The 21864-nt window shown below is 40.3% G+C and overlaps 3 protein-coding genes across 4 annotated transcripts; 2 read left to right on the forward strand and 1 right to left on the reverse strand.

The window, feature by feature from the left end:
• Positions 1–350: 350 nt before the first annotated feature.
• On the forward strand, positions 351–2227 carry LOC121758073 (peroxidase 10-like). The gene is made up of 4 exons (XM_042153512.1): positions 351–632; positions 715–906; positions 1434–1599; positions 1708–2227. Exons 1-4 carry the CDS (start codon positions 378–380, stop codon positions 2115–2117), a joined length of 1023 nt encoding a protein of 340 aa, XP_042009446.1. The 5' UTR covers positions 351–377; the 3' UTR covers positions 2118–2227.
• A 3589-nt stretch (positions 2228–5816) lies between these two features.
• LOC121757856 lies at positions 5817–6242 on the forward strand. The gene has a single exon (XM_042153327.1). It carries the CDS (start codon positions 5817–5819, stop codon positions 6240–6242), a length of 426 nt encoding a protein of 141 aa, XP_042009261.1.
• Positions 6243–7919: 1677 nt separating this feature from the next.
• LOC121758336 lies at positions 7920–9487 on the reverse strand. Of its 2 annotated transcripts, none has more exons than XM_042153747.1 (3): positions 9008–9487; positions 8318–8467; positions 7920–8232 (listed from the first exon to the last, which is right to left on the reverse strand). In XM_042153747.1, the coding sequence occupies exons 1-3, from the start codon at positions 9188–9190 to the stop codon at positions 8218–8220; spliced, it is 348 nt and encodes a 115-aa protein (XP_042009681.1). In that variant the 5' UTR covers positions 9191–9487; the 3' UTR covers positions 7920–8217. The 2 variants fall into 2 exon arrangements, with proteins under 2 accessions (XP_042009681.1, XP_042009680.1); XM_042153746.1 differs by having other exon boundaries at positions 8318–8427; positions 9008–9439.
• Positions 9488–21864: the final 12377 nt, after the last annotated feature.

Genomic DNA, 21864 nt, shown 5'->3' on the forward strand with positions numbered 1-21864 from the left:
GGCCAGTGCACGTCTAACGCCGGCCAGGCCGGACCCCGGGACCGGCCTGGGCCGGAACTCCGTAGCCTCCAACGCCCAGCTCGGGCCGGGACTCGCGATTTGCGGCCCGGCCTGTTAGGTTAAAGATGCTCTAATGCTAATGCTGCCACCATTAATTAATTAATTATCTTGTATATAAAAAAACATATACATAGGTGCACGAACAAATTTTCCACAGAGAAATGGCCGCCATTAGATGATCACTATGAACATAGTGGCAATGCCACTCACAAATTTCTCCAACCTTATGTTAATCTCTTGCTATAAATAGAAGCAACTAAACCTCTCCATAATCATCAACATCTTCTCTATCTCTTTCTCATCATAATATTCAAGCAATGGACCAACTTAATCTCCTATGCATAATCTTCATCTTGTTTGGTCATGGCCTCATCCATGCTCGACCCGAGGATTTTCGTTATGGCGGTGGCTACGACAAACCTGCAGACGGCCCCCTCAGCTTCGACTTCTACGACAAATCATGTCCCTATTTGGGAAGGATAGTTGGGTGGGGCGTTTGGGCAGCATTCAAGAACGACACAAGAATAGCTGCCTCTCTCCTTCGTCTCCACTTCCACGATTGTTTCGTTGATGTAACTTTCTCTTCTCTAACCTTATGTAAACTTACATAAAAATTTGGAGTTTAATTAGACTAATTTGTTGATCATTGTATAGGGATGTGAAGGCTCAGTGCTTCTCGATGACACTAAAGATTTCAAGGGAGAGAAGAATGCTTTCCCTAACCGGAATTCGGCTAGAGGTTTTGAACTCATCGACAGCATAAAGGCAGATGTCGAAAACTCTTGCCCTTCTGTCGTGTCATGTGTCGATATATTAGCTATTGCAGCTAGAGAAGCCGTTGTTTTGGTAACGACACTTCATCTCGTATTTTATTCGGCCTACTTAGATATATGCATGGACAGACGCAGAAAAGAACGTTGGTAGAGACTCCATTGACGTGATAATAATCCAACTCATTAACCTAACCAAAAACTTGAAATATGTTTATATAAGACAAATTTTACATTCCTTATTTTAAAATATCTTCTTCTTCTTCTTCTTCAAGTATTAGAGAGAGAAGATATTTTTGACAATTTGAACTTCACTAGCTTAGTGAGAGCTAAAGATAGTTCTCACTATTTTGACACATCCAACAAAATAAAAAATGGAAAAAAAAGTGTGCTAAATAAAATAGTGCATAAAAAGGGAATGGGTGTGGAAATTAAGCCCCTTAATTTCCCACTACCACTTGTGTCCGCCTGTGGATATATGAGATGAAATATTAATTACAACCAATTTGGTAAGATAGATAACTCCTCAATCTTGAAGTTATCTGACCTAAAATATATGCTTAGAATTGTTTTTGATGGTTATGTTTCATGGTTTACGAACAGTCAGGTGGCCCGTTTTGGCCCGTTGCTCTAGGGAGGCTGGATGGGCTTACAGCAAGTGAGAAATCAGCAAATGAACAGTTGCCTTCACCATTTGAGCCTCTTGTAAACATCACTGCAAAATTTGTGGCAAAGGGGCTTGATGCCAAGGACGTGGTAGTACTATCAGGTATGTACTATATTTATATGTGACATATTTACGTGCCCAATTCAGTGAAAAGGTTATAATATCAAAAAAGACACTTTACTAAAACCCTAAATTCAATGTCACATTTAGGTGCTCACACAATTGGATTTGCTCAATGCCTCACATTCAAGAGGAGACTATTCAACTTCAAAGGTTCCGGCAAAGCTGATCCATCTCTTGACACTCCATTCCTCTCCAATCTTCAAACATCTTGCCCTAATTCGGACGCATCCAACTCCAAACTCGTCCCTCTCGATGCCCAAACCATAACCAGATTCGACAACAGTTATTACAAGAACATTGTCTACAACTCCGGCCTCCTTGAGTCCGACACAGCGCTCATCACAGACCCTAAAACTGCAGCCATGGTCAAGGTCTACAGCGCCGATCCTTACCTCTTTGCGAAGGATTTTGCCGCTTCCATGATGAAGCTCGGAAAGATTGGTGTTCTAACCGGACAGGCTGGACAAGTTAGGAAGAAATGTGGCTTGCTCAACTAGTTTTATTAGATCCAATTAGTAATGGTTCTTGCATGCATCCATGTGTGCATGTGAGTTAATGTATTCATAATGATATTAAATATGAAATTGTTCGGAATTTTCACTCATAAGATTCGGACTTAGGTGGTGCAGTAATCCAATAAAGAGATACATCCAATGTAGATTTTAATTTGTAATTGAAAGGCTCAAAATAGTTCTAAAAAATATTACTACATGATTCTATAAATGATCCCTATTTAGTTCTTAGTAATCCAATAGCACAAATTGAAATTAAATGGAACTTTACTTTTATCAAAGAAGTGATCCATGAGTTGTGGAAAAGTAAGGGATGGAAAATTAAAAAAGGGGTATGGGACCCGACTAAGACACGTTCCATTGTTGATATATATAAACATTGTTGCAACTCTGCCTCTCCGGAACCAACTGCGCTGTCCTTGCGGGCAATAGTATACATATTGAGAATGGATTTTATGGCTGTGTTGCTTTGGTTTAGTATCATTAATTTCCTTCAATTAATGTTACATCTTTTTAAATGTTCTTTCAAAATTTGCATCAGTTATATTAGGTTCATCTACAAATAAATACTCCTACATTATTTGAAAATCTTAATTATATCACCAACATTTTATAATCTCACATCCGAACACAATTTTTAAAACAGCTAACTCGATTTCTTCAAAACTTATTTGCAAATCTATTTCGCTCTTATATACATAGAGTATCGTGAAAATCATAATACAAGAGTTACAATATAGTAATTGGATTCCTTCACACAAAATATGGGGTATTTTCGACTTAACAACTAACGAATTCGAAGTGTGTGTGCATGTGTTTTATCAGTACATAGATTGCACGCCGCTAGATAGATAGTACAAATTTAGCATTATTATTATAGTACTACTATTAATAAATATATTTAATTTGTACGCGAAACACGTACGAAAATCACATGCACCAATTTAAATAATTTTAAAAATTAGTAAAATAAAAGAAGAGGGGTTCAAAATCAGTTATCAAAAATGTCGGTACGTTGACCACCCCGGGAAAATAATCAACACTGTTTGGCTGTGCATTATTTATAGATACACATGTAATTTTGGTAATACCAATTACTACCAAATTTAATTAGAGGAAAAGAATAATACAGGAAAGCACAAGAGTTCAATAGATAAGCGACAAGAAGAAGAAGTTGGTATAATTCATTCAGCAGAAGCTGTTTTTCTCGGAATATTGATTGATTTTGACCAAACCTTTGTACTATCCATTGAAATTCAAGATTTTCTGTCCTTCCTAAATTAAATATCACATTCTGCTGCGTGAATATATGTGTAGCATCTACATATATGCAGACTATATACCATCGAATAATCAAGATTAAATATGGACCAAGCAATACAAAACTAAGGGCATGCACGAGAGATTTGGGTGATTTTACAATACTCCACTTACAATACATCAGCATAAGAGCTAGCCATTTTGGTTAAATTCAATTTGACAATGAATTTGCAAGATATGAAAATTTTGATTATTATTAATATATCTTAAAGCTAAGTTTAATTTATGCAAAACATTAGATGTTAAATTTATATCTTATTAGTAGATATGCTTAATTCTACTATTGAGTCATTGAAATTTGAAGACACTACAAAAAAGCTTAGGAGTTTATCAACATATTTATGCCGCGAAACACATTTTAAAATCCCTCTACGAGTTTTAAATCCTTTTCTTCGCTGCTCACCATCCATCTCTTTCCTGACCTCACACGTTGTCGCTCTCCTCCGTCTCTTCATTCCTCTCCCCCGCTCAGCCCGAGTCGTCTCCCATTTCTCCCCTGCCATCATTAATCCAGAGAAAAACGATTTTCGACTTTGTTGTTGCTCTCCTCCAAACCAAAACCCTAGCCTAACTCAAACCCTAGGTGCAATTTTCATCGCCTCCACAATGATCGCCCCTGGTAATGATAACTCAGCAATTTTATCATGTAAATTAATTAGTGTGTGCTAGAAAAATAAATCAAGTTATTATTAAAGCTTTCTAATTCTAAGCATAAAATCTATTATGACTTGTACTGGTCCTATATAAATAGTGTGTGCTAGAAAAGTAAATCAAGTTATTATTAAAAATTATTAGTATGATTTTATTATAATTATTGATAATTTCGCACGATTTTTTACCATCCGACACCAAATTTTACCCACGGACTAACATTATGTTTGTAGAAATTCAAAATTTAAATCATAAACTATGAAGCCGAGACATAATCATTGCATGATTTACATTGCCCCAACGGCTAGCTTCAAGGATGCCATACACTGAAAAATACTGCTATTAAAGTTAATTTAATAAACTAAAAAAGACATACAAAAAAGTTGTCGAGACAAGCACCCCATTTTGCATCAGAAATATAAGGATTAGTTACACACTATTAAATCATTATTTAACTCAATTTACACACAACACCCTTTTCAGGATAATGCTAATCTTTTTGCAACCTTTTTTTCCAACAAATTCTCAGTTTGTGAACCTTTAAATCAAGAAAGCAAAAGTATGACCATTTTAGCGTATGAAACAACACTCATTACTTCCTAAGTAACACAAGAAATTTCGTTGGAACAAACTTGCTGCTCAAACGAAAAAATTAGTGATTTTTATGTACTCGTCGTGGATCGATATATCAAAATGTTTATTCGTCAAAGCCCAAGTTTTAATTTCCTGAATTGAGAAATTTCATGTTTGACGAAATAGTTTAAATTGGGATTATCATAACTGCAACAAATTCAAAAGGTTTTAGAAGTTATATTGCAGTTACAAAAAATAATAAATGTGATGATATGATTTGTAATTAATCCTAAATCAACCAAAAGCTCTCTACTTATACAAATATTTTAAATGTACTCGATTTGTGACTGGAGACACAAAAGAATAATTGGAACCCAAAATTATAAGGTCTAAAAATTCTATTTTGTGGACCATGAAATATCAAGAAAGCATATCCTACAATAGTTGATCGAAATGATATGCCATAATCACACATTGCCATTTTACATTTTTGGACAGAAATCAAAGTCCAAAAACTAACATCAATAAACCCCATAACCAAATTAAGAATTTTACTGTGGTCCCAAATAAAGAATTACTACTACAAATAATAAATTTTAAAAAATTATTAGGATGTAAACACAACATAGTCTGCTGCCAGCTGCTATCTGCATATCTATTCTCTAGTCCCTTTACACACATCTCATTCTCAATCCCACAAAATGCTCTACATTTTTCTTGAATTTTTCCATGCAAAAACAGACACCTTTTCTCATCTCACAAATTGATTTTTTAAAACTATGTGATTGTCTCATCTGATTCTTGGTCTTTAAAGAGACAACAATAAAGGAAAAAAACACTTCTTTTCCTACCTGTTTTCACACTTGAATTTCTGAAGGTTTTTATTTTTGAAAAAATGGAAAGAAGAGAGAGAGAGAGAAAGGGAGAATTTAAAGTACCTGTAAACAGACAGTAGTACATCTCTCCCACTCTTTTTAACTTCAACATTCTTGAGAAAACTAATGTTTCACAACGTTTGATGCCACATTTCCTCCTCCAAGCTTTTATCTAATCCCAAAGACTACACCTTTCTTTTTTACTTCTTTTTCACTCAGGAATATCCTCAAACACTTCATCTTCAACAAACCGAGATTTCTGAAAATGACAACTTCCGCTCCGGTAGTGGACCCTTTACAGTCTCCGCCGCCGCCGGCGATGCAGATGGGGCAGCAAGAATACACCGCGCATTCGGGTCACGGGTCGGTGGGGCCTGTAATCGGAGTTCTGGCGGTTATAACGATTCTCGGCGCCATCGCAATCATGATTGGGCGGCTGTGTTCGGGCCGGGGCATAATGGGCCACGCGCAGTACGATTTCGAGAGATGGGTCGAGACCAAATGCGCTTCCTGCATTGACGGCCGGGTCGACCTGCCTCCGCCCCGGGTCGTCGTTGAGCACCGCGTCAGCACTTCGTCAGGAGACGGCGCCAGGGCGGCTTCCGCCGCCGCGACGGAAGAGAGAAGGGAGGAGGGTAATGAGAGCCATCAACAACATCAACAACAACAACAACAACAACAACATGAGTAGAGATTGAATCAAAATCTTGCAAATTGAATCCAAGGTTTTCACTGTAAACTGTTTCTCTATTGGGGAAAAGGAATTTAATTTTTTTATTGGGTTATATATTATGTCAACATTTATTATTGGCAAGAATTAATTTATATTTTCGTGGTGCTATTTGTCATTAAAAAAAAACTTTAATTGATGAGGACCAGTTTGCTAATCCAATTGAAAGAATAACAATTTTGAGAAAATGTACACATTCCTCTAGAAATATATAGATTTAAGGTTTTTGATTGTGAAGGAAATAAATGGGGAATTGTTGCAAAGAATTTAACAGTGTAGTTGTAGTACAATGAATTTGTGCCAAGCTCATTTTTGCTTTGCTACAGTTGCATGCTTTTATGATTTTTGTATTGTCTTGTCTTGTCACTGACCCCCTTTAATAACTAGTTAGTTCGAATCTTTAATTCCCTTTTTGTTTTTTTTTTAAATGGCTAGTTATAACTTGATGTATTTCAGTATCTCCCTCAAAAATATAAATAATAAAGTGTATTTATTTAATACTCCTAACAAATAAAAAGGGTCAAGTGAAGGAGCTGTTATTTGTTCCAACTTTTTTGATAGTAATAAGAATTTAAAAGTAGAGGTGATGAATGGCTAATGGCTTCATTGGCAAAGTGAATTTTTTCAAACAATAATGCCACTCACTCTTTTTAGAAAGTGGGTGGCGCACTTTCATTTTTTTTCTTATGTCCCACTTTTTTCACACCCAAAAAACTAATTACTCTAATTTTTCAGTACTATTGTGCACAACCAAAATAAGTACAAATTTTAGTTTTACAATTTTAACGTAAGAATATAATTACGTACATATAAGTATGGTGGCCCGTCACGTGAGAGGCACGAGAGGAGGCATGGAGATTCCTCTGATTGGTTTGACTTTGACCATGTGAATTTGCAGCTTTTGTCGAGGAATATGCAGCGACCGGCAGCGGCGAGGCGCGCCAACAGGTTCTCGCCACCGTGTTATGCGCGGCGGCGTCGATCCCAACAACCGCTTTCTCACCGCTTTCTCCTATTGGGAGTCGACTTTAGGGTGTCCACTATAAGGTGGACACGCCCAATAGCCCCGCCCCAGTTTTTTGTCCATAGCCCCGGATTTTTGTCCATAGCCCCAAAATTCTATTTCCGCCACTATAGTGGACACCTCCAATAGCCCCCAAATTTTATAATCAATTTTCATTTTAAAAATAAAAAATTTTGCATGCGTCGACCGCCGCGCCGGAAGCTGCGGTCACTATGACCGCCGCGCCTATAGGCGCGCCTCACCCCCACCAGCCGCGTCCTCGCCCCGCACGCGGCGAAGCCGTTTCCGCCCCCCTCCCCCGTCCTCAGGCGCGGCGGCCACCCCAGCCACTATGACCGCCGCGCCTCCCGCCTCGCCCCACACCCCTCTTCGGCGACCGCCGAGCCGCTCCCATAGTGGACACCCTTATAGGAACAATGTTAACAAAGCCTTCACGTGGCTCTCTTCTCTGTGTACCCATTACCAATGGGGGAATCCTTTTTATTCATTTTTAAATATTTTTGTGCAAACTAGTAAACCAACTATATCTATGGACTACTATTTCCTCCATAAAGGAAAAGCATATCTATGGATTCCAATTCAGAGATGCTAATATCAGAATTTCTAACAAAAAAAAAATCTAAAGTTATTTTTTTTTTTTAAAAAAGAACCACAATACCAGCATATACATAATACTATCTATTTGCAAAATATTAAAACAGATGTGATGAGATCATGGCATGAAATTACAAGAGGTGGAATTCTTGGGCAGTGGCTGAAACAAAGCAATGTGAAATATGATAAGGGAATAATAGTGAGAAAGGTCACGAGTTGTAATTGTCCAAACCTAAATCCCTAAGAGCATCGGTGGCAGCAGCTTTGCAGTTCTTGAGGGTTTGCTTCGCCTTTCGGATTAGTTGCTCAATGCCATTATTAAGCAGAAATTTTCTGCACATCATAGTGCCAGCATCTCAGAGAAAAATTCATTGGTAATCATCGCAGTAGCACGTATCAAAGTAAAAAAACTATGTACCTGTTTTCTGCATTTCGAACCCTGATCATAAAACAAGAGCTCCTCTGCAGCTGATGAAACTTTTTCATCGAGGTCCCCGGCTCCAGATTCGATTGCACGAGCTGCATTCTCTGGGGACCTCAAACATAGAGTAGTTATAATTGACATGACCTGTTCTGATGCATTAGGTGCTTGTCGAATTCTAAATAAAGCATAAACAGATATTAAGTGAACAAAAAGCACAGAGAGTTGAAGCATGCATATAAGAAAGTGAAAGTAACGTCTGGTTGTTGGCACTTCATTTTCATGCTCTGTCATTTTTATCCTTCTACCTTCTTTTCTTTCATTTCTGTTGGGGAGGGGGACCATGGGGTTGAAGTAGGGTAAAGGTTGATTAATATTCAGGTTACATCTATAAAAGAGTCTCCCACTATCTTTCTTTGCTTTTAAGTTGGATTTTTTAATAAAGAGTATATATTAATTATACTACTAAAAGGAGTTTAAACACAGATAATAATATCTACATTGTAGAAATGACTAATTTATTTCCTTATCTACCCAGGCATGGTTGCTACTCTAGGAACAATCAATAACTAATCACAATGTAGTCAAAAGCTTCAGTCCAATCAGTAGCAAAAAAGAAAGTACTAGGTACTACAGATATATGGGGTTCAAGCATTTTTTTTCTATGGCAACAAGTTGTATACTTACCTCTTGCAGCACCAAAGGATGGTCTGAGAATCTAGCTGAAAGATTAACAAGCTTATCTGCGCCTCCCTTTTCAACAATAACGTTCTTATTTACATCACTTCCTGAAATGCTGTACATAAAAGAGATGCCTAACACTACCTTTGAGAACAGAACAAGAGGAAATATTTGCCGCACTATAAGCATGAAGAATTAGCACTGTAAGAAAACACTAGACTATCAAATACAATTGATGGTTGCTAAAGCTATCCTACTAAAATGTAAACATATTCATAGACTGGTGCATGATGTGCACTGATACAAAATGCAGATAAACAGTTAGAATAAACAAGGGTGGCAAACTGGCAATATAAATATAAAAAATCTCTGGCACTCGCATAGTCGCATGTTTATACCAAGTATCAGAAACATATAATTCTCTTCAGTTATTACTTAATATGGAGTTAAAAGGATGTAGAGATTACCTTGCGTTTGTAATATATTTTGTTTAAAACTATTCATAAACAATGCCACATGATTTTCTTTTTAGGGTTTTTAATGTATTTCCAGTTGTATGTAGGACAGTATGCCAGCCCAACAGCTATATCCAAAGCATTGATCACTACTCATATAGTCATGTATGGTAAAATTTGTACCTTAGACAACAAAGAGCTCATAGCTTTTGCTGCAGCACTGTTTTCCCTGCATACCACTATCATCAAGGCACCTTAGAATCACATCTAAACCCCCAACATCAGAAACGGACCTGCAAATCTCATCCTGCAATAAGACACCAGTAAGAGTGAATAAGATAAATGTTAAAATTCAACATGAGGTAACATATCTTTCTGCTTCCTAAAACCAGAAGCCACATTCTTAGTACACTCTAAAGGGTGTTAAGTTGAAAGGACAATGTTTTGAAATTAACAACTTTTTCTTCGTTTTATGAGTCGAGGGTGGAGCAGTAAGAATTGACTCTTAAAATAAAGGAGGTCAACTGCTATAAAAAGGAACTACATTTTTTCATGTAATGTATTTGGAATTAATTCTAGTGGTACCTCGAAACAAGGATGGCCACAACATGCAAACGTTCAGCCGTTTTGACATTATTAAACGTGAGTTACATACCTTTTGACATTATATATGTTTAATCATGGTAATGTTGTGTCTAGTCCTACAGGTCCGAAGATTGATGCCTTTGAGTTGAGGATGCTCTTGATCAATAGGGTTGAGCAAAACAACTTCACGGAAAGAGCTACCGCGGATTGATGATTCCGCGAATTATTGATGTTAATGAATGCTCGTAAAAATAAATTACGACACAGAGAATGAAGATTATGACGCAGAGAACCAAATTTGTGATAAAGCGAATTTTTGACCGTTTTTTCAACCCAAAAAATGCATACCAGATCGCAGAGTACCCGTATTCCTGCCCGTGAGAACCAGGAGGAAGCCAATCCATCCCATAGGTCTGGAAAACAGCCTAGGGATAAATCCACCACCAGTTCTCATGGCGAAGGAACAAGCCGCTCCAAAAGCCGTCACACCGAGTCTTCCCAGCAGCCCGATTTGAACGAGGCTGTCAAGCTGTTTTTGGCTGAAAAGCAGGAGGAATTCTTAACCTTCCTGCAGAGAAGCCAAAAGCAGCCGGAGGCGAAAACGGCGGATTCTCCCTCTCCCTCCATACGAGACAGTCACTACCGCAGTAGTAGCATGTCTTCCAGAAGAAAGAATCCTCGGTACCGGAATCACAGGAGAACTCCATCTCCTCCATACCGAAGAAATGTCGGGTTCGCCATGTACGGAGCATTGAGGACTCCGTTCTCGGACGATATTACCCGAACTTCCCTACCACAGAACTACCGAACTCCGTCGATAACCTATGACGGACTCGTGGATCCTCATGATTTCTTGGGACGCTATCAATATAATATGGCGAACCAAGGTCTCAATGAGGTCCATATGTGCAAGCTGTTCCCCGAGCTGCTCATCGGGAACGCCAGAAGGTGGTTCGACAGCCTTCCTCAAGGCAGCATTAGATCCTACCGAGATCTGATGGATGCTTTCCACAGGAGGTTCTTTCAGAAAGCGGAAGCCCGAAATACTTCGGCTCAGCTGCTTTCTATACGTCAAGGTCGCGACGAAAAGATCAGCGACTTCCTGACGAGATTCCATAAGGAATGCCTACAGGTAGATAATCTCAATGATCTACTTGTCATTTCGGCGTTCCAAAATGGAATCCTGCCCGGAGCTCTCTACAGAAAGCTCGTGGAGTGCGGTCCGCAAACAGCTCAAGAGATGTGGGACATTGCGGACAAGTTTTCTCGTGCCGATGAGGCAGACCGTCGAAAACGGTCTTTAGACAGCTCATCCAGAGAAGACAAAAAGAAGCCCGGTCATAGCGATCAGAGGCATCCTCGCCGAACACCTTCTCCACTAAAGGAGAGATAGCGGTCATCCGAGGTGATCGAAAAAGAGCAAGTGTGTTCGCAGATTGCGCTTAAAAGTGCCGAGCAATCAGTTCGGCACCATCAAGCATAGCAATCACAGCAGCCGGAATCAGAGGCCGGCGAAATGACCGAAGTCACACCGGAGCCGAACTCGATGGTGTACGGCACTGAAGCCGTGATTCGGTTGAGATCGGCATATCCAGTCCCCGAACTCAATTTCTCCTCAGAAATGAATGGTGACGGACTGAGAGCCGAACTAGATCTTGCCGAAGAAAGAAGAGAATTGGCCTACCTAAAAGCAGCCAAGTACAAGGAGCAAGTAGCCCGGTATTACAACCAAAGAGTGAAGAAGCTGCAATTTCAAGTGGGAGATCTCGTCTTGAGAAACAACGAAGTAAGCCGAGCAGAAAAGCTGGGCGAACTCGAACCCACATAGGAAGGTCCATATCGGGTGTCAGAAGTCCTCGGCAAAGGGTCTTACAAATTGACTCACGCGTCAGGAGCACAAGTACCCCGAACATGGTACGTTTCCAACCTCAAAAAGTTCCATTTGTAAGAGACAGTCCGGTCAGTCAGTCTTATGTGTTTTCTTTGTTTTTTACTTGTTCTTGTCTCTACGTGCGTTGTGTCTGTCTATGTGAGTGTCGTCTCTTACAAATAAAACTGAGGTATCTCGTTCTTCAAAGGCTGATCCCCTTTTTAGAACATACAAGCCAACGATTGTGCGTCAAAGCTTCTAAAGAGGATACAAGACCACAATTCAGCTTAAACAAGCAGTTCGTCTGAAACGAGCTGCAACAAGCCCACGATTGTGTGTCAAAGCTTCTAAAGAGGATACAAGACCACAATTCTGCTTAAGAATCAAGCACTTCGTCTGAAACGAACTGCAACAAAAGTCCGATTCTCGCGATAAAACTTGCCTGAATTAGGACAAGGGAAAGTCCAATCCACGCGATAAACCTCGCCGAATTAGGACGACCAAGTTCGGTCAAAGCAGTTTACCTCATAAGACCGAGGACGACCATGTCTAGTCAAAGAGGTTTACTGCATAAGACCACTTCGGTTAACTGGGAAAGTCCGATCCACGCGATAAAACTCGCCGAATTAGGACAAGGGAAAGTTCGATCCCAGCGACAAAAATCGCCAAATTAGAACAGACCAAAGACGAGTCCGGTCAAAAGATGTTTATTTCATCAGACCAAAGACAAGTCCGGTCGAAGATGTTTATTTCATCAGACCATAGACAAGTCCGGTCAAAAGATGTTTATTTCATCAGACCAAAGACAAGTCCGGTCAAAGATGTTTATTTCATCAGACCATAGACGAGTCCGGTCAAAGATGTTTATTTCATCAGACCAAAGACGAGTCCGGTCAAAGATGTTTATTTCATCAGACCAAGGACCAAGTCCGGTCAAAGAAGTTTACTTCATAAGACCGAGGACAAGTACGATGAAATTTTTTCGCTAAGCTGTAAATACAGTGTTAGAAGCGAAAACAAAATTTCATTTATCAAATCTTGTTCGGCATACAACTCCGCTACCCTACAAAATGGCGTTACGCTATTACAAAGGACTATTCTACTGTCCAGGGTTGCTGAAGTTAAGCCACCTATCTGCAAAATCCTCTGGAAGCCGAGTTCGGTTGTTCCGAGCAGATGAAGAATAAGCAGGTCGACGAGATGCTATCCTCGACCCAACGCCTCTTCCCCGAGCCCGAGAAGTCCTAACACCTCGGCGATGAAGAGTCTCTGCAATAAGCATCTGCTGATCTTGCTCGCTCATAGTCACAACTCCTCGGCGAATTTCAGTCCGTCCCTGTCTTGACGATTCCGGTTGCTCCTGAGCCCGTTCTCGTCTTGACGTTTCCGGCTGTTCCGGAGTTCGTTGTTGGCTGGGAGTAGGATTTTGAACAAGGGAACCAGAGGTTTGATCTGGAGTGCGAGCATCTGTTGGCGCGATATGCCGGAGGAATCTCTCAATTGAGGGACGCCGGGCAAGAACAATGTCATACCGAGAAGCCCAGCGCCGCAATGATTTCACGACTTGTTGGCAAGCCGAGCTCTCCAGCGCATTGTTCCTCCGGAGTACATTATACTCCTCCCACAGTTCGTCAACTCGTTCCTGAACCTCTGATATGGTCATTCCCCCGCGCACACGGATGTAATCCTCATACGCAGTCCTCTCAGCAATGGCCGTATTCAGCTCGGCCTCCAGATCTTTCTTATCGGACTCTAAGTCCTTGATATCGGCCTCCAGCTTCACTAAACGAGCCAGAAGCTCGTCATTCTTCGTCTGATCGGCTATAGCTCTTCTCTCAGCTTCGTCCAAAGCCGAAGAGTACAGCCGTTTCCAGTGAAGTATCTCCATCTCCTTGGGTACAAAGCAGCTATATCAGTTCGGCAGCTATACCGAGCAGATAGTAAAATACAACAGGAATAAAGGCGAGTACGAAAAGCTATACGAAGACAAATGTAGAGAATTTTTCATTCACAAGGAAAATTTTTTACACTAGGGCTTCAAGGCCATTTTACAAGGAAGAAACTAGACTAAGAGAAGGGAGACGAAATCATACTCCGCCTGCTTCGTCTCCGGCTCCTCGGTCTGGTACAGCTTCCTTCTCCTGGGCTACCTCAGCCTCGGCCTCGCCTCCTGCCGGCCTCGCCTCCGCCTCCTGATCGGCCTCCTTCTCCGGATGCCCGGCCTGATCGACTTCGGCCTCCCGCTCCAGCGGCTCGGCCTCACCCTCTCCGTTGTAAGTCGAAGCGGGTGAGACGGGTCCCACGGAGGCAAAGATAGCCTCCAGGTTCTCGTCCCGATCAGCTCGACAACTCCGGACTCGGTCTGCAGAAAGCAGGACCGAAGATGAAGCGAGCTCCTCAAGGAGCGGCAGATTCTGAAGCCGAGCTGCTATCTCTCGGCTGTACAGAGGCAGCACGACGTCGGCCCCCTGCTCGCCCTTATCGGCAATTAGCCTTACCAGGCTACCGACAAAGGCTGAGAACTGGCTGCTCAAAAAGAGTTTCTCCGTGTAAACACGGAGAGCCTCCCCTTGGGCAACCACGGCAGCAGCATCGCTCCGCTTCGCCTGCTCTCGCTGGATGACGAGCTGGTTTTTGGCAAACTGAGCTTCATCCTGGGCCGAAATCCTAGCAGCTCTGGCCTTCTCAAATTTAGCCTCAGCCTGTTCGGCCCGATGACAAGCAGCCGCCAACTTCCTCTGCATCTCGGCATAGTCATTGGACGCTTTGGAGAGTTCGACGGCGACGAGCTTGGAGAGCATATCGTTCCTCTGAAAATGGATAAGGAAAAAAGTTAACAGAGGGCACCAAAAATACAAGACAGAAGCCAAGCCAAGGAATCAAGAAGACAATTCACCTCGGCGAAGTCCGTGGGCCATAAAAATGGCTCACAGATATGCTCCGAAGGAGGCGCCAAGACCACGTCTTTCTCTGGCGCTCTCGGGGGCTTCTGGGTCCTCCCCTTCCTACTTGCCGAAGTCGACTCCGGCTTCTTTGGACCCGAAGAGGTCTTTTGCCTCTTCGGATTCTTCTCGGCATCAGGCGCCGAGCTGGTAGCCTTCTCTTTCTCCGGCTCCTCAAGCTCGGAGGACTTTCGGATAGCCTTATTCAGCATGAACACTGCCAAAAAGCAAGAAAACAAGGTTAGTTTTCTTCGTTAAAGCAGTAGAGCATAAAGATAAAGAGAAATCCTCACCCTCGGCCTCTTCGTCCGAAGACGAGATATTGAACACGAGGTCGCCCTTGACGAGCTCAGTTTCCGAATACTGTTTCCTAATCATAGGAATCTTATTGAGCTCGCCCTCGAGCTCGGCCAACGGTTCTAACCGAGGATGGGGAATCACGGACTTCGGCCTTCTCCAAGGAAAGCCCGGAGCCGAAGTCCTATTATAAAAAAAGAAACGGTTTTGCCATTTCGGCCACTTGGTTTTGCAGAAGGCCCTAAAAGGCTGTAAGGGGATCAAGTAAAACCAAGATCCCTTCCTTTTAAACTGGAAAAAATTAAGGATTGCCCTCAGAGACAGATCCTTATCTAGCCTACGCAGTTCGGCAGCAAAAGCCGATAAGTGCCTCCAAGAGTTCGGAGTCACCTGACCTAAAGGGAGTTGAAAAAAATCAAGAAGCTCTACAAAAGGTGGGGGAAGAGGAAAACGAAGCCCGCATTCTAAGCAGGCTTCGTAAACGGTGGCATAACCCTCCGGCGGGTCGTTAGCCCTATGATCATCGTCGGGAACCACCGCCTTCCCCCCAGGTAAAAAATATTTCTCGTGAAGGGATATCACAGTATCCTTACTCAAGATACTGTGAAAATACTCTACGGTCTTCTCCCCGGATTCTTTCCGGCTAGAAGACCCCTTATCCCCTTTCCTACCGCTACCCGACACCGAAGAAGAAGAAGAAGACATTTTTCTTACTTTTTGAAAGTGAAGAAAGTCTGAAGAAGCTCTTGAAAGCGGAAGAAAATTTCTCGAGAAAGAGAGAGTATAGAAGACGCAACAGCAAAGATGTTCAAATGAGGAAGAAAGAGCATATTTATCAAGATTCGGCGAAGATTTCAAAATCGTCGCACCGTTTCGAATCCCACCTTTTCAGGATTCAACGGCCGGATTTTACTGTCGCATTTAATGCAGTCACATGCAAGGCACGTCCCCTGACGTCAGCCTCCCCCGTACCTTTATCCAGAATGCCGAAGTGACTCGCTTCGCCGAAGTGATTCACTTCGTCTTTCGGGGGGGGTAGTGATGGGGTACGAACTAAACAAGCCCAACAGCAGTGACGGCCCATCAGCCCAAAGCCCAAGGAGGAGTATGAGTTCGGCATTACCAAAGAGTTCGGAGGAGTTCGGCATTACCAAAGAGTTCGGCCTCAGCCTACAGCTCGGTAAAAGCCAACCAATCAAGCTCTGCTCTCAGGTCGGCATCAAGCTCTACTCTCAGATCGGCAACCAAAGCAGTTCGGTCTCGGTATTCGACCGAACAAGGAGTTAGTGGACCCATACAGGATGTCCAACATACCCACTACCACGTGATGTCAGTTCAGGCCACGATCGTAGGCCATGACCTACGCTTCACCCACGATCTTAGGCCATAACCTACACGACATCCACGACTTGGGGTGGTGATGCAAGCCCTGATCTGAGTTCATTTTATAAATAGAACTTAGATCTGATAGAAGAGGTTAGAATCTCTCTAGAGAAATAATCATATAGCAAGTCTGTGTTGTAAGCTGTAATTCGCAGATCAAGCAATACAAACCTGCCCCCATTTCTCCCCGTGGACGTAGATTTACCTCAGTAAATCGAACCACGTAAAATTCTTTGTGTCTGTATTTTCATTCTCTACCAGCATTTGCTAACATCAAAAATTCGCGGATCCATCACGGATGTAAATCGCCACCTCACCAAATTTTGGAGATAGCTAACACACTTAAGATCAATGGCGTTGAGGACTATGCTATAAGGGTATGACTCTTTCCCTTTTTCTTAATTGATGTTGCTAAAGAACGATATGAGTGTTTGTCTGCAGAGAATGTGTCCAACTGGGATGAAATAGTTGTGCCCAACCAACATTATAAATGGGCCTCCCAACTGACATTATAAATGACTCTATTGATGATGTCATGTAAATTCAAAATTAGGCTCCCAAGCGACATTATAAAAATAATTATCGTTTAACCAGGGATGCGGTAATTTCAATAATTATTCTGGGAATCGCCCACGTCCTAACCTTTCCTATGCTAACAACAATATCATTCAACCTCCTACATGATTTAATTTAAGCAGATGATGAGCCATTGAACCGCCTAAAATTGAAGACAAATATGAGGCGTGCATCCAAAAGATTTTGAACATATTGGGAGAAGAAAGGAAGAATAACAACACTAAAATTGGAATTGTTGAACAAAGACACCAAGCTTGAAGAGGGCATGAAGCCATGAACTACATTTCCTCCACCGTCCAAATAATTCAAACACAAATGTCCCAAGTGAAAAAGAAGGCTGAGGAGGAGGAAGCTCAGGCTGCATCGAGAGTCGCGGATTTTTGTTCATGGGAAATAGGATGAAAGCACTGGCATTGGGACCCACAGACTGATATTGGATACAAGATGTCATGTAGATCATAAAGATTGTCTCTATGTACCTGAATGTGCTAGAAATCTTGTTTCTGTAAGTAGATTGGATAATTTAGGTTTTAAAGTTAAGAATTGTAAATGGTGTATTCTCTTTGTATCGAAACAATTACTTTTATGGTTGTGGTACTTTGTTTGGTTCACTTTATAGATTCAATCTTGATGTAAAATTTTGTGAATCCTTATTTAATATTGAAAGTCGAGACATTAAGCGTAATGCGTCAAGTGAAAGTTCGCTTTCTTGTGGCATCAAAGATTAGGTCATATTACCAACGGGTTGTAGCCCAGTTGGCAGCGCGGAGCTGTGGTGACCTTGAGGTCATGGGTTCAAACCCCACCGCCCGCTGTGAGACTTTTGGCCTTAATCCGCAAGCCCGATCGAGTAGGATTAATCCGATTCCGCTGAATGTGGATTTAGAACACCTGTGGTCAAACTAAAAAAAAAGATTAGGTCATATTTCCAAAGAAAAGATTATGAGGTTGGTAAGAATGAACTTATTCCTCAATTAGACTTTAGTGACCTAAATATGTTTATAGATTGCATTAAAGGGAAGCAAACTAAACGCATTGTAAAGAAATCAACCACAGAAAGTACTATCAGCTTCTTGAGTTAATACATACAGATATATGTGGTCCTTTTGATGCTCTTTCGTGGCATGGTCGGTAATACTTTATCACATTTATTGATGATTACTCATGTTATGGATACATATATCTACTGCATGAAAAATCTAATTCAGTGAATGTACTAAAGATATTCATTGACGAGGTGGAAAGGTAGTTAGATAAAAAAAAGTTAAAGTAGTGAGATCGGATAGAGGTGGTAAGTTTTATGGACAATATAACGAGTTTGGATAATGTCCATCATTTGCAAAGTTACTCGAAAGTAGATGCATATGTGCACAATATACAATGTCTGGTACTCCGCAACAAAATGGTGTAGCGTAGAGGCGGAATCGTACATTAACGGAAATGGTTAAAAGTATGTTAAGTGGTTGTATTTTACCCCTTTCATTGTGGATTTATGCTTTAAAGACTGCGATGTATATGCTTAATTGGGTTCCTAGTTAGGCAGTTCCTAAAACACCGTTTGAACAGTGGACGGGAAGGAAACCTAGCTTAAGCCATATTCGTATTTGGAGTTGCCCAACAGAACTAATGTTGTATAATCATCCACATGAAAAGAGTATATATTTTATTGTCCTATCCATAGTACGAGAATAGCTGAAATGGGAAATGCTAGGTTCATTGAAAATGGTGAAACTAGTAAGGGTGAACCTAGAAATGTGGATATTCAAGAAGTCCACGATAAGGTTCATCCACATGTTGCATCGAATGTTGTTGTTCCTATTGTCTCACAAGCAAATGACACAATAGAACAACATGATAATGTGCAAAACCCACTAACCGAAAATGAAGTAAATGAACCTGTCACAATTCAAGAAGAGAATAGTGAACCACAAGAAACTTTGAGACGATCGGTAAGGGAAAGAAGATATGCAATTTCAAATGACTATGTAGTTTACGCCGTTGAAAGTGAATGTGACTTAAGCCTTGATGAAGACCTGATCTCATTCCGATAAGCCATGGAATGTGAAAATTCTGAAAAGTGGTTGATTGCCACAAAGTTTGGGACTTAGTAGAATTGCCTAAAGGTTTTTAAACCATTGGTTCTAAATGGATTTTTAAAACCAAATGTGATTTGAAAGGTAACATCGAAAGATACAAGGTTCGTCTTTTTAAAAAATGCTTCACCCAAAAGAATGACATTGACTATAAAGAAACCTTCTCTCTAGTTTCAAAGAATGATTCTTTAAGAATTGTTTTTACTTTGGTGGCTCATTATGATCTCGAGCTACACCAAATGGATGTGAAAACCGCCTTTCTAAATGGAGAAATTGAAGAAGAAGTTTACATGAACCAACCCGAAGAATTCTTAGCAACAGGACAAGAACACTTATTATGTAAATTGTTAAATTCAATATATGGACTAAAACAAGCTTTTAGACAATGGTATACCAAGTTAAATGATATCATTATATTATATGATTTTGTAGAGATCATTGTCATCGATGCATCTATGTAAAAATAAGTGGGTGCAAGTTTATAATTTTAGACTTATATGTTGATGATATTTTGCTTGTAGCAAATGTCATAGGAATGTTACATGTAAAGAAATCTCTTTATCACTAACAATTTGATTATCTCATTTAGTAAAAAATGAAATAAAAGTAATGTGATTTCACCTATAACAAAAATCTATTTGAAAAATGTACAAAATCTCTCGAACTGGGGTGCTGCCGTCAGCACTATTCGACAAAACAAAAGATGCAAGATCATGCACAAGATTGTGCATCACACAAACTTGCACATTTCCATGATCATCTCGCGCCACAACATGCATCAGAGAATTGTGTACAAGAACATTGAAAAACTTATTTCCCACATCTTCCATCTCATTTCTTTCATCTGGTTGAAGAAAACCTTCTGACATCCACTGTTCAATTACTTTCTGCTTCATAATCCCGCGACCTTTAGGGAAAACTGAGCAGTACGCAAAGCACTTCTTGAGAGATGATGAAGGCAAATAATCAAAGCTCAATTTCAGTATTTTTTTTATTCTTTCAGCACCTTCAGCGTCTGAGAGACAATTTACACTGATTAAGCGCCACTCTTCTTCGGACTTATACCGTCGAAGCACACCGCCAACTACATTGGCAGCTAAGGGCAAACCTTGACATGCTTCTGCAATCTTTTTTGTGCCACCTCAACCCCCCACCAACTCGTTGTGGACCCTATTGACTCAACTCAATATGGCCGAGACGTCTCACATGTCTCCCGAGCAACTTGAAGAGCATCGTGCAATGATACGAGGTCTCTGACAAACATTGGGGATAGGGCAGGAGAACTAGTCTTCCACGGGGGTATTTTTTAGCCTTTAATTATGTAATTTTTAATTTGTAGGATTTTTATTATGTATTTTTTATTTTTTAGGATTTTAATTATGTATTTTTTTTAGGATTTAATTATGTATTTTTTATTTTTTAGGATTTAATTATGTAATTTTTATCTTTTTAAAATTTGTAATAGTGGTTCGAGTATTTTTAATGTATTTTTATATTGTATAAATGTTTTTAGTAATTGAAGTATTTAAATAAAATAATGGAATGGTGGGACTCTTGAGCATGTCCTCGCGGAAGAGCATGGATGTGGGGTGTTGTGCTCTTGGGGAAGAGCAGAGAGTAAAAAATTAATAAAAGTGGGTCCGGGCCCACATCCATACTCTTTGGCAAGAGCATGGATGGGGATGCTCTCATGCTTGTGTGTGTAGTAGAAAATATAGTAGGAGATGTTATAGGTGATCCTTAGCGTAGTTGCCAATAACTCAGTCATTCAATCATTAACTCATAAAGCTTACTTAAACCTTTAATGTTCTTGTCATCTCATCAAAAAAGTTTCATGACAAAGTGTAAAATTAATATTGCGGTGTTTTTCATTTGTGTAGTAATATGCTATCTCTAATAATAGTACTCTCTTCGTCTTTGAAAAGTATGAATTATTTTCTTTTTGATTTGTCCCTGAAAATTATGAACTTTCTAATTTTGAAAATTTCTTTCACTTCAATGAGATGAAACTCATTATCCACTAATAATACTTTAAAAACTTTTTCTTTATATTTCTCTTACTTTTCCAATTATGTAAAACTCGTGTCGAACTAAACATTCATACTCTTTAAGGACGAAGGGAGTAGTACTCTCTAGAGCAAGTTATACTTTCCTAAAATTTCTTGAAATATGGACATGGAAGCCAAAATCACGAATTATGTGAAAACTAAAGGAATTTGTAATAGACCAAAAAAATTAGTTAAATAATAGTATGATAGTTGCCCAAAAAATTAAGGTGTCACGGCTTGTTTTAAATGAAATTCTCAATCTATCTAACTTTATCCCAGTGACCAAGATCGATATGGAAGTTATAACTTGTATTATAACTAGCTTATTGTTACGATCCCCCTATATCTTAGGATTCCCTAAATTTAGTTATTTTTTTATTCTCCATATCTTTTGATTCATAGTATATTTTCATATCTTGTTTTCTTATTCCCTAAGTTAGTATTCTAGTATTATAAATAGGGCTAGGTTGTTATCTTTTTATTCATTGAATGAAGAAATAATTTTCCCACATTACTTGTGCAATACTCCTTATCAAACCTTGAAGACTGCCGACGGAGGAAGTTCTCCGCGCCAGCCACGAATTGAGCCGCCGACCCCAACGTTCGGGGCGCCG

This window comes from Salvia splendens, chromosome 12 (assembly GCF_004379255.2).
Source record: "Salvia splendens isolate huo1 chromosome 12, SspV2, whole genome shotgun sequence".
In the NCBI taxonomy this organism is placed as follows: Eukaryota; Viridiplantae; Streptophyta; class Magnoliopsida; order Lamiales; family Lamiaceae; genus Salvia; species Salvia splendens.

Excerpts from the sequence above, each read along its gene's own strand:
- LOC121758336 (XM_042153746.1), bottom strand. The coding sequence starts at position 9,190 with ATGCTTATAGTGCGGCAAATATTTCCTCTTGTTCTGTTCTCAAAGGTA. Across the intron at positions 8,428-9,007 it reads ATCCTTTGGTGCTGCAAGAG|AGAATGCAGCTCGTGCAATC; the intron begins GTAAGTATACAA and ends TGAGGTCCCCAG. Across the intron at positions 8,233-8,317 it reads GTTCGAAATGCAGAAAACAG|AAAATTTCTGCTTAATAATG; the intron begins GTACATAGTTTT and ends TATGATGTGCAG.
- LOC121758073 (XM_042153512.1), top strand. The coding sequence starts at position 378 with ATGGACCAACTTAATCTCCTATGCATAATCTTCATCTTGTTTGGTCAT. Across the intron at positions 907-1,433 it reads CTAGAGAAGCCGTTGTTTTG|TCAGGTGGCCCGTTTTGGCC; the intron begins GTAACGACACTT and ends GTTTACGAACAG. Across the intron at positions 1,600-1,707 it reads GGACGTGGTAGTACTATCAG|GTGCTCACACAATTGGATTT; the intron begins GTATGTACTATA and ends TGTCACATTTAG.
- LOC121757856 (XM_042153327.1), top strand. The coding sequence starts at position 5,817 with ATGACAACTTCCGCTCCGGTAGTGGACCCTTTACAGTCTCCGCCGCCG.